This window comes from Lipotes vexillifer, unplaced genomic scaffold, assembly GCF_000442215.2.
Source record: "Lipotes vexillifer unplaced genomic scaffold, Lipotes_vexillifer_v1.1 scaffold172, whole genome shotgun sequence".
NCBI lineage: Eukaryota > Metazoa > Chordata > Mammalia > Artiodactyla > Lipotidae > Lipotes > Lipotes vexillifer.
Window position 1 is genome coordinate 1,719,536 of NW_006776799.1, and position 13,375 is coordinate 1,732,910.

Here is a 13,375-nt window from a genome sequence, read left to right on the forward strand (position 1 = left end):
GGAGGCAAGGTGTAAAAGTTCCAATCCTCTAATGAAGGATTGGTCTTTCCAGTAACCAGTCCACCTATTGAAGCTTTCTAGGAGCCCCATTAAGACTCACTTCATTAACATAATTGAAATAGTGGAAAGGAGCTCTTTGTCAAGAACCAGAGGCAAAGACCAAACATGTATTTCTTATTATACCACACCCACAAATACCTCCTTTCCAACTGCAGCTTGAAACAAGCCTAGGCTATGGGAGAGGAGAAACTTTTAAATAAAATTTGGAGTTTCAATTATTCAACTAAAATGGACATTTTTATTACTGAGATGACATTTTTCTCCTATCTAGAGTGACCGGAGTACTTTTTATTATTAAAAATTAAGTAGAGGGCTTCCCTGGTGGCGCAGTGGTTGAGAGTCTGCCTGCCGATGCAGGGCACACGGGTTCGTGCCCCGGTCCGGGAAGATCCCACATGCCGCGGAGCGGCTGGGCCCGTGAGCCATGGCCGCTGACCCTGCGCGTCCGGAGCTTGTGCTCCGCAACGGGAGAGGCCACAACAGTGAGAGGCCCGTGTACTGCAAAAAAAAAGATGACATTCTCATGGGAGAAGACAGGCAATAAGCAATAAACATAATCCAGGAGTGGAGAAGGGTTCCAGGCAGTGGGTTTGTGTGAGCAGGAGAAAGCGATAATGAAGCTGTGTTTTTGTTTTACCCTTTGAAGTACCTCTCTTTCAACACAACTGTTACATTTGCTGATGCTGCACGTGTAGACAGGACTGTAAGTGTATGCAGGCAGGCACACAACACACACACACACACACACACACACACGCACGCACCTTTCTACCATTTAGGATCTACAGTTGAACTCATCTCCAAGAAATCATTCCTGGTTAGCGCAACTCACTCAGCTCTCTCTCTTGGAATTTCTATAATTCCTCTTTTTCAAACCCTATAATCTAACACTTATGTATGTGAACCAACCATACATCTCCACTGATCTTCTCTTGTTTCATTTACGTGTTTTTGCTTCTCATTCTTATAGTAAGCCTCTCACCAGAAAACAGTGTGTTTTACTTTGGGGTATGTCTCATATATTCCTCCATTGTCACTTAATAAAGGCTGCATGATTGATTGATCAGATATGTCCAAATTTCATGGTAACATCAAAGGTTGGCTAAATATCCATTTTGGTCTAAAACCTAAAGCTAAATCTTTCTGCCTCCTGATGGAAAAGCTGGCCACCTCGGCTCGGCTTTCCAGTTTTATTTGGTTGGTCAATGAACTGTTGAACAGAGTGTGCTAATGAAATAACTAATCTTCATGTGATCTTTTATTGCTGATGAAGGTTAAAATACCAGTGAGGGTGATTTGGTACGTGACATTAGACCTCTTCAGGCACTGCCCTGGGAAGACAGCTTTGGTTAACTTTCATGTTACTCTATAGTTTGTTTTACCTCATAGTCACCAGTAGGCTTGAGTTCTTGGATTACTAACATTCATCGTTTTGCTAATAAAATTTTCTGTAGAACTACGAGAACTTCCCAGACAGCTGGAAGTGTATTTTGAGATCAGCCTCTCTCAAAATTGCTTTTACGAGCAGGGGATGCATTTCATCAGGCCCCCACCCTCTTTGTTAGCACCGCTTTTTCACTTGCTCCTGGATGATGAAGGAAATTAGTCTTATGTTATTAATCCTCCCATCCACCATGGGGGCTGACAGTGTGTTTGAATACTCAAAGGCATGAGACTTCTCAAAAGCATTTTGAGGCTTATCGGTCCATGAAGTCTTGATGTCTCTGTGCGTGGAAAAGATGAATCATATATGTGCATTGAACAGATGAAACTCTATGGTGTCTCTGCAGGTGATACAGGCTTGCCATTCTTGTCCCAAAGCAATCGAAGTTGTCGTCAATGCCTATGAACATATCAGGTGGAACGTAAAGTGGAAAAGAGCTATCCCTGATGATGACTTGGAGGTAAAGCATCAATTCACTTCCTGTGGGTTTTGCTCTAAAGTACTTCCATACTGCAATGGAAGTGCAGGAAATTCTAATTCAAAAAATGGGTTTTGAGAATGCTTTTAAGAATTTGAGGATGCTACTCAAATACAACAAGACAAAGGGTTATAAAATGCAGGTGTGAGAATAAATAAATAAATAAATAAGTAGGTAGTGCTTAGGAGCATCTTGGGAGTTTCTTCATCTAAGGGCAAGTTGAACAGTTATGTAAAGGTGACAGTTTTACTTTCTTCCCATCAATTTAGATGAATTTAATAATAAGAAGAAGAATATTTGGGATTGTTCATATAGCATTTTTATCAGAAGATTAAATTGTTTTGTGTAGATTATGTCACTTTAAAAAATTGCTTTATTATTTATATAGATTAATATTAATAATTATATAGATTAATTAATTATATAGATTATTTCATTCACTTTTAAATAACCTGAAGTCTGTAATAGGCAGGTAACAGAGTATTAACAACTCTGTGATGAGTCATGCAGAAAGCCATTGGCAAAGCTGAGTCCTCATGCTGCACGTGGACTTTGCTGCCTTTGTGAACCAGCCCTTCCACCTAGCCTCATGTTCTTGGTTTTAGCTGTCACAGGGTGTCCCCAGCACAGGAGAGATGTTGGGCACAGAGTACAAAGCTCACTCGGCCTAGAGGCTAATGGTTTAGGTGCAATCTTATTCTGCTACTTATTAGCTATCTTAGCTTTAAAAAGTTACTTAACCTGCCTTAGCTTCATTATTCATGTTTAATTTTGCCTCCCCATCAGAGACTGTGGAAAGCTGCCATTATGTATAAAGTAGGGACTAAACACATCACTATTGTTTTCTATTGATGTAAACTCTGAGGCTTTTCTGACTTTAACATGTCTTGCCTTCCTTTTCAGAGACACTGGGATTTTTACCACTCTCTCTTCACTGTGTGCAGTAACTCTCCAAGGACTCTCATGCATTTATCAAGATGTGCCATTCGAAGAACATTACACAGCAGATGTCACAGAGTAATTCCTTTGCTTTCCCTCCCATTGTCATTGAAAAAGTACTTGCTTTTAGAGCCAGAGGGAATCATTTATTAAGCCTTATGAGACAGAAGATCCCAATCCTAGATGTTTAAGTGGACTCGCTGAGTAGACACAGTTTGCATAAATAAAATGGTACTTGGGTTGATTATAACACTTCAGGGATTTAAAAACACTTTACAAACACTATGTCATTAATCCTAGAGTATCACAGTGAGGGGAAATAAACAAGAGGTAAAGTTAAGGTAGTCTCAAAAACAAGAGCATACCCAGAAGGTCCTGACATAACAATAATACATAATATGTATAGTGCTCTTACTTGGTGCCTGCTATAATTTTGTAAGATTTTTCATATGTTATCTCATTTGAAATGGGACCCAGGTTTTCTTACAACCAATTTCATTCTCTCCCTTATCAGTAATAAGTTTACATTACCGTTCAGTTGGCAAAATGCTAGGCTTTTCGGATGGGCCTCTTAATCTTGGTGTCCTCCACCCACTCCCACTTAGCAGAAATTACTATGGCTAGTTTTTCAAACTCCTTTCCATATATTAAGCTCCTCAACTTACTTTTAGTGAAGAAAGCACGAGCATACTCAAAACAAAGAAATCTTTGAGTCAAATTAGAAATGAAAAACAAAGATCAGTCCACTTGAAAGTCAAAATGGACATTTTAACACTCTCATTGAACCAAAGACTGGAGATGCAAAGATGAGTCCGAAGCGAGGACTCCTGCCCTCCAGGATCTCACCATGTAGCAGAGGATCCGGACATATAAGCAGGGAACTGCAGTGTCAAAGGTCAGGGGCAAGAGTAGAGGTGCAGATTCATTCTTAGTGCTTGCCTTTCAAAGTCATGTTTCTGACATGAAGTGTGGTTTTCTTTGAAGGATGATGATAAAGAGTGAAGAGATTGTGTGTAGTAGAGAGATCTCTGGCTGCTATGAGTGTAAATGTAAATGGATTCACTTTAAGTTTCCAGGCATGTGTACTGATTTTTATTTTAGAATGATTTCATGCGTAGTGCTTTTCCAGACTCCCTGGGGAAAATATTGCACACTCAGTGGCTCCCACGTGTGTGTGACAAGGAAGTTTAGGAAAATGTGTGCAAGGAAACGTGCGAAGGGAAAGACTTAGGTTGATTACTTTGGTCTTTTTATGTAACAGATTGACATTTCAGAGCATTTTAGCTAGAAGATAAGGGGCACTTTGCTGGCGATGGCCAGCTGCAGAAAGCACATGGAAAGACTTTGAAAATGGTAAAAGTTTGAGAAACTTGGAAAGACTAGTGTGTTAATCAGGTTTGTTAGTTTGCAGAAAGAGGAACGTAGATGATTAACCTCTGGACCTCATGGTTTACGAGGCCAACTTCACTTCACTTTTTGTTCTTGCTAATCACTTTTAGATAAGCTCATTGACTCTTAGCATTGCCTTTTAGAGGTTACAGCAGAAGTAATTAAGCACAAACAAATCTATATGCCAGTTATGAGCAGGGTTTGTTGTTGTTGTTGTGGTGGTGGTGGTGGTGTGTGTGTGTGGTTCTCCATCTTGTTTAACCTTAGATGCTTGAGTTTGCAGTAGAGATGATGTCAAATATTCCACTAGCCTGACACCTAGACTCTGCTTCGCATACTGGGATTTGCATATTCCTGGTGCTGTGTAGGAAAAATCATAAGTGGATACAATAATCTTTCTGAAGTATCAGTTCTACTCAGATATTTTGGGAGAAATATTTTATACTAAAATAAGATCTGTATTATGGAATGGAATACTGTATTTGTATGAACTATTCATATAAAATATGATCCTTCAGAAAACAGTTTGCTTACAGCAAGTGGTGTTAGAACACATTCTAGAATGCCAGTCAGAGGTGCTGGGAGAGGATGTTCCTTGCATGGGGAAGTAACATATCTCAGTTGGCCTGCTGTGCTTAAACATTCTGTGTTAATCTAGCATATGATACAGGACTACTTGCTTTGAATGGTTTATTTGTGGATTTAAAGTTATTTCTCCTCGTCTTTGAACTTTCATTTAGAGGACTTAAATAAAGCTCTTCTCTTTCCTTTCATCTTTGTGAGTTATTTGCCAATAAGACTTTTTCCTAGATGACTTTTCAGCAGTTAGACTGCAGAACTCTACATGATTCATTGCTTTATTCAACATTGGGAAAGAAAAAGAGAATGAGGAAATGTGCCTGTAAATAAATAATACTTTCAAAAGAAAGTAAAGGGTAAACACAAATAAAACACAGGCTATTGCTATAGGAACAAGGGTATTTTAATAATAATAAATTGTACTGAATCATACTCTTCCATCTGTCACCATCTCTGTCCTCCTGGGTTTCTAATTTCTTTTCATTCTCACCATTCAAGCAACCATGGGAGAAACAGAGGAAATTATATCCTTACGATACCATTGTTACTTTTTGTAAATAGTCACTTAATGACTGTAGATTACATGGGAAGAAGAATCTTTGATATGAGGGAAGGACCACCCATCCAGTTTTCTCCCTTCTCAGGAGATAGACACACTTGCGTTCTATTTTTTAATCACCTAGTGTTACATTGTCACTTTGTCCTTCCATCCTGAACCCAGCGGCTTCTAATAAAAAACACAGCAGTAAAAAGCTGATTGTAAGGATGAGGAAAATAACAAACCATTTGCAGTGGCTTATCAATGTTGGAAAAATCAGCTGAGCCTTATAGTTTTGTTACTCATCTGATTGTTTATGAAGAACTCTTGAAGTTTTAAACGGCACACCTTCAAAACTTTTTTGAAAAATCCAGTTACTCACTTATTTTCTTTGAAACACGGACACCATAGCTAATATATGGAAGGAATTCATTGTCACTTCCTTTGGAGTATAAACAGATTCATTACAGTTAGATGTTAAGAATTTTGGCTGTGGTGCCTGTCTATCCGGGTTTATATCCTGACTGTCATCCTTATTTGACCCATTATCTAGAGAATATGACATTCTTGCTGCATGCCTCAATTTCCTCATTTTGGGAATGATAATGGTACCTACTTCATAAAACTTTTATATGATTGTTTTGAGGTGCAGGGGAGGAAAAAGTTTTACCTGACTCTTTTAGGGCCCTTGGCTGGGTCAAAGACAGATTAACAGGAGGGAAGCATACAAATTCACTTAATATAAGTTTCACATGACATGGGAGCCTTCATAAGGAAATGAAGACCCTGAAGAAACAGACTTGAGTATTTTTATACTAGGTTTGATGATGAGTGGACTGTTGTGTAGCAATATGATAGGTTAAGGAGTATGAAGTCAGTGTGGTAAACTGGGGGAAACCGGGACCTATTCGTTAGGATTCTTCTTGGTGTCCCTTTGTCTTAGAAGATAAGGATGCTCCTTTCCACCAGATTTAGGGAGGGCACCTCCCACAGGAGGGTTTTATGATTTGTTTCAGGGAAAAGGGGAGGGGATGGTCAGAGTGATCTTCCTGCTTCTGCTGTTTTCTTAAACTCCTTCAGCTTAAGTTAGACACTACGCCAAGGTGCTGTCTATGGGAACAGTGTGTCTGGAGCCCCATCAGAGGGTTAAATTGTTAGTACATTAAAGCACACAGAACAGAGCATGACATTCAGTAAGCGTTTTAATATTATTGTGTTTGTTATTGTCATAACCGTTATTATTTAGGGAGAGCTTTCTATCAGTGAGTAATATTTTCTTAGAGTGAAGCTACAGCTGAAGGTGATATGTGGTAGATTTCTGTTCACTTTGGGAAATACTTTTTGAGCTTCTTCTATGTGCCAGGTGCTTCGTTGGCTGCTGGGAATCAAAGGGGGAACAAGGCAAACCAGGTCCCTGACCTTCCTGGGCTTTTTTGAGGTGGAGGATGGAGACGGAAATAACATTGACGTGGAGGATTAGCAAAGAGGCAAATTGATTAATTTGTGAAACTCTCCCCTTTTGTAAGTGGGTTTATCAAGAATGCAATCACTCCTTTTACTATTTAATGAAGGCTGTGGAGTCACTTGAAAATGTATCCTGTGGATAAAGAGGGTTGATCAGCTGTTTCCATCTTCATGGAGGGAAGAGTAGGTGAAGGTTAACTTTGTAGCAGGAGGAGTATAGATTGGCAATGAGATTCCCAGCAGTGAGGGTTACTGCATATCAGAATGAATGAACAGGGAGGATTGGTGGATTTCACTTAATTATTCTTTCACTTTCAAGAATTTATTCAGTACTAATATGTGTGTGGTTCTGTGCAAAATGTGGAAGGAAGAGGGGAGTATTGGTACCAATTCACTGCAAGATTCACTTGCAGTAGCTCAAAGTTTTTGTTTGCTTGTTTGTTTTTTACTATGTAGTAAGAATAAAAGGTATACAGTGGAAAACACAGGAAGAACACTCTGACATAAATTACAGCAAGATCCTTTTTGACCCACCTCCTAGAGAAATGGAAATAAAAACAAAAATAAACAAATGGGACCTAATGAAACTTCAAAGCTTTTGCACAGCAAAGGAAACCATAAACAAGACCAAAAGACAACCCTCAGAATGGGAGAAAATATTAGCAAATGAAGCAAACGACAAAGGATTAATCTCCAAAATTTACAAGCAGCTCATGCAGCTCAATATCAAAAGCACAAACAACCCAACCCAAAAATGGGCAGAAGAGCTAAATAGACATTTCTCCAGAGAAGATATACAGATTGCCAACAAACACATTAAAGGATGCTCAACATCACTAATCATTAGAGAAATGCAAATCAAAGCTACAATGAGGTATCACCTCACACCGGTCAGAATGGCCATCATCAAAAAATCTAGAAACAATAAATGCTGGAGAGGGTGTTGAGAAAAGGGAACCCTCTTGCCCTGTTGGTGGGAATGTAAATTGATACAGCCACTATGGAGAACAGTATGGAGGTTCCTTAAAAAACTACAAATAGAACTACCATATGACCCAGCAATCCCACTACTGGGCATATACCCTGAGAAAACCATAATTCAAAAAGAGTCATGTACCAAAATGTTCACTGCAGCTCTATTGACAATAGCCAGGACATGGAAGCAACCTAAGTGTCCATCAACAGATCAATGGATAAAGAAGATGTGGCACATATATACAGTGGAATATTACCCAGCCATAAAAAGAAATGAAATTGAGTTATTTGTAGTGAGGTGGATGGACCTAGAGTCTGTCATACAGAGTGAAATAAGTCAGAAAGAGAAAAACAAATACTGTATGCTAACACATATATATGGAATCTAAGGAAAAAAAAAAGGTTCTGATGAACCTAGGGGTAGACAGGAATATAGATGCAGATGTAGAGAATGTACTTGAGGACACAGGGTGGAGGAAGGGTAAGCTGGGACGAAGTGAGAGAGTGGCATGGACATATATACACTACCAAATGTAAAATAGATAGGTAGTGGGAAGCAGCCGCATAGCAGAGGGAGATCAGTTTGGTGCTCTGTGACCACCTAGAAGGGTGGGATAGAGAGGGTGGGAGGGAGACACAAGAGGGAGGGGATATGGGGATATATGTATACGTATAGCTGATTCATTTTGTTTTACAGCAGAAACTAACACAACATTGTAAAGCAATCATACTCCAATAAAGATGTTTAAAAAAAAAGGTATACAGTGGGTTTTTAAAATTAGATGGTGTCTAACTGAGCTATTTTTCTGTCAGCCTGCCATAAAATGGTTGATTAGAAATGATTTTCAAGATTTATATTTCATTGATAAATTGCCTTCTTCCTATGTTTGGTCACACTTGTCACTGATGAGAATCAATGCATGAAATATGCAAAAACATCCTTCAAGAGGCAGTTGATTATTTTTTCTTTTCTTATTTTTTCCTTTTTTTTCTTTTTTTTAAATTTTAATGGCACTAAGTAGATAGTTGTGCTGAAATTTCTTCTTTAGTAATTGGTTTTCTCAGATAGAGGTATGCCTCAATGATATTGTATAACAACTATGCAAATATATGCTAATCCATCCAAGGAAATATAATAATGATGCTACCTTGTACTTTTTAAATTAAAGACACCAGTGGATTCGTCCTTAGTGCTTAATCAAGCACAGAAGAATTGACAAAACAGAACTATCATCATGGGGCGTTTAAGGTGATTTTGAAGTAGAAGTTAGGTACCAGGGGTCTTCCTAAGGTCCAGGAGCCCAGACATTGCCCAGAGTCACAAGGGAAGATGTTTATTCACTGCCCCATATCAGATTTCAGGGAACCTGAACCTGTTTAATTGAGAAGAGGTGGGAACCAATGGAGATTATAATCAATTTAATTCAAGAAGAAAGACAAAAACACATAGCTGCCTTTCGAAAACACAACTCTCTCTCTCCCCTGTTCAGGGTCCTGGCAGGATGACTTTCATGGGCTGCATGAGCCGAACTCCTTTCCCCTGGCTTCTTGGTGGGTTCAGTGGGAAAACCAGCCGGAGACTGAAGAGCAAGAGGAGACAGAGATGGGGACACTTCCAGGCTCCTTCCCTGTTGAGCCTTCTCTTGATGGTGGCTGAATTCCTTCCTCAAGGCCACAGCTCCTGTTATGAGCCCTTCTCCTAAGCTACTGTTCTGCACTTTTTCCTTCAGACCTAGTGTAGTCAAGGCTTCCTCTTGTTGCCTCTGTCCCAGGTGCTTCATCATTCCTTGCTATCTACATTTCTATAAATATTCCTTGGTGAAATTCTCTTCAATCACCCCTATTGAGTACACAGTTTATTTCCTATATGGATCTTGACAAATGCACAAACACACATAAGACTGTGATAAGTCAGTGAGAGCTCAGTTGGTGGTCATAGTAATTGCTGTCAGTGTTGAGGGAAGAGAGGGGTCACTGTGGACCAGTGGTCAGGCAGGTGGACTTGAGCTGTGAACTGAAGAAGGGTGGGGTTGGGTAATAATTTGAGTAAAAGTAGAACAGCGGAAGGGGCGGAGTTTAAGGTGAGTAGCCTCAGTGAAGGGTTAACGCTATAACATACAATGAGCATTCACTGTCACCGAGTAGACAAGTTGGACACAGTAGAAGATGAACATTTGTTGTGGAGAGTAGAGAATACGGTTGGCAGGACTGGGTGAGATCAAATTATGAAACATCTTGAGCCATGGGAAGCAGCATGGGAAACCAATAGAATATTATTATTACCATAATTATTCTTTTGCAACCCTATAACTTTTATAGTAATAATAATTATGATACAACTACATAACATTTATATGATATGATTTTCAGAGCATCTTATGAGGCTTAATGCAGATAACTGCCTTTACCATTAACCTCAACTCTCCTTCCATGGCAAAAAAATATATATACAATTCTGAAGATTTAGATGTGAAAAAAATCTAAACAAAAGATGAATAATCCCTTTTCTTACCATGTAAAACACTCCAATCAAATGGAATAATTTACTTGAGCAAAAAGGAATGACAGCCTTGCATTTTTTTGATATCAAAATGCTAAAGAATTTTTTTAATTGCATGAAAGAAAAAAGAGGAAACCTTTCTTCCGGGGCAAAAGAGGATGAAGGGACAAAGGCAACATTTGGAGTTCGAGCGCTGTTTATAATTCTCGCCACAGCAGTGTTCAAGTGATAAATTGTTTACAGAAGCATTGACATAATTACAGTCCTTCAGGAGCCGCAGAGCTCCCAGGATTGCTGAAGTCAGAGGGACAATGAAAGGCCTCTTCTTACGATGGTCCATCAGAGAAAAGCTTAGGCAGCAGCGTTGTTTCTAAGTAACTTTGGCTGGTTCTGTGATAAAGATACATACAAAGAAACTGCAAAGTTTTGCTCCTGTGCATTAGCAATACAGTGTGACACAGGGGGGAATAATCTGAATTTTGGAATTCAGTAGTTGGGTTTTAATCTTGATTGTGCCACTTAATAACTGTGCGAACTTGGGCCAGTTTCTTTTTTTTTTTTTTTTTTTTGAGGTACGCGGGCCTCTCACTTGTTGTGGTGTCACCCGTTGCGGAGCACAGGCTCCGGACGTGCAGCTTCAGCAGCCATGGCTGACAGGCCCAGCCACTCCGTGGCATGTGGGATCTTCCCAGACCGGGGCACGAACCCCTATCCCCTGCATCGGCAGGCGGACTCTCAACCACTGCGCCACCAGGGAAGGAAGCCCTGGGCCAGTTTCTTAACCTACGTGTCAATTTCTTTATTTGGATAGTAGTGATTTACTACCTGATTTGGGAACTAAATGAAATGATGCATGTAAAGCATCTAAAGTGTCTTGTGTATAGTTGAACCTTAATAAATGCTCAGATGGTACATGCGTCTGCTGAGTGGGAGACATTGTGTGGAATACATCTGAGGACCTATAGAGTTTCTAAGACATGCATGGCATGGACCATGGGCTTTTTATTGCATTTTAACTGCAATGATTTTTTCCTGTGGTACAAACTCTCTGAGGCAAACTGTTCCAGGCTGACTTCGTTAATGGTTCTCTGCTCTTGGCAGTTTGGCCTGAAGGAGGCAGTGTAGGAGAGTTTTCTCCCTGCCATGAATCAGAGCAGTGGAACTACCAGCAGCTCTCAATTCTAAAAATAAATTCAAAATGACTTGAAGACTTAAATACAAGACATGACACCATAAAACTCCTAGGAGAGAACATAGGCAAAATATTCTCTGATGTAAATTGTAGCAATGTGTTCTTAGGTCAGTCTCACAAAACGAAAGAAATAAAAGCAAAAATAAACAAATGGGACCTAATCAAACTTATAAACTTTTGTACAGCAAAGGAAACCATAAACAAAACAAAAAGACAACCTGCAGACTGGGAGAAAATATTTATAAATGATGCATCCAACAAGGGATTAGTTTCCAAAATATACAAACAGCTCGATATCAAAAAAAAAAACAATCAAAAAATGGACAGAAGACCTAAATAGACATTTCTCCAAAAAAGACATACAGATGGGCAGCAGGCACATGAAAAGATGCTCAGGGTCGCTAATTATTAGAGAAATGCAAATCAAAACTATGATGAGGTATCACTTCACACAAGTCAGAATGGCCATCATCAAAAAGACTACAAATAATAAATGCTGGAGCGGGTGTGGAGAAAAGGGAACACTCCTACACTGTTGGTGGGAATGTAAATTGGTGCAGCCACTATGGAGAACAGTGTGGAGGTTCCTTAAAAAACTAAAAATAGAGTTACCATACTATCCAACAATCCTACTCCTGGGCATATATCCAGAGAAAACTCTGTTTTGAAAAGATACATGCACACCAATGTTCAGAGCAGCACTATTTACAGTAGCCAAGATATGGAAGCAACCTAGATGTCCGTCGACAGACGAATGGATAAAGAAGATGTGGTACACACACACACACACACACACACACACACAATGGAATACTACTCAGCCATGAAAAAGAATGAAATAATGCCATTTGCAGCAACATGGATGGACCTAGAGATTGCCATACTAAGTGAAGTAAATCAGACAGAAAAAGACAAATGTCACATGATATCACTTATATGTGGAATCTTAAAAAATGCTACAAATGAACATATTTACAAAACAGAAGTGGACTCACAGACATAGAAAACGAACTTATGGTTACTAAAGTGGAAAGGTAAGGAGGGATAAATTAGGAGTTCAGAATTAGCAGATACACACTACTATATATAAAATATATAAACAACAAGGTCCTACTGTAGAGCACAGGGAACTGTATTCAGTATCTTGCAATAAACTATAATGTAAAAGAATCTGAAAAAGAATATATTTATATGAATAACTGAATCACTTTCCTCTATACCAGAAACTAACACAACATTGTAAATCAACTGTACTTCAATTAAAAAAAAGTAAAATTGGGGCTTCCCTGGTGGCGCAGTGGTTGGGAGTCCGCCTGCCGATGCAGGGGACGCGGGTTCGTGCCCCAGTCCGGGAGGATCCCGCGTGCCGCGGAGCGGCTGGGCCCGTGAGCCATGGCCTCTGAGCCTGCGCGTCCGGAGCCTGTGCTCCGCAACGGGAGAGGCCACAACGGTTAGCAAGGCCTAGATATTTGCAGATTACATATGCATGCACACACATGCACACAAATCCACATAAACTTATACATTCCAACAAATATATATTATATATTATATTATATATATATTATATATATATAAAGTAAAATTTTAAAAAAATGCAGCTCTGAAGAAAACTAAACCAGAAAGCTCAAGGAAGACAAAAAGGTCTGTGGCAACTTTCATTAATCTCCTGGTTACAGTTTCAAACAAACCTACTCTGCCCTTCATAGGAAAGAGATCTGGGAATCAGGAAGAGGTCTTAGAACCACAGTTTCTATCCTGTGTTTACATAATCTGGAAGAAAAAATTGCAGTTAGTTTCTCTCTGTGTAGCAAGGA

At 39.4% G+C, this 13,375-nt stretch overlaps 1 protein-coding gene across 1 annotated transcript in view; it reads left to right on the forward strand.

Annotated features, from left to right (window-relative positions):
• ASB4 (ankyrin repeat and SOCS box containing 4) overlaps positions 1-3,074 on the forward strand; it is a 66,598-nt gene extending 63,524 nt beyond the window's left edge. Inside the window, 2 exon segments of the mRNA XM_007450658.1 lie at positions 1,851-1,964; positions 2,886-3,074. Of these exon segments, the coding sequence (XP_007450720.1) occupies positions 1,851-1,964; positions 2,886-3,074 (303 nt within the window).
• The last annotated feature ends 10,301 nt before the right edge of the window (positions 3,075-13,375 follow it).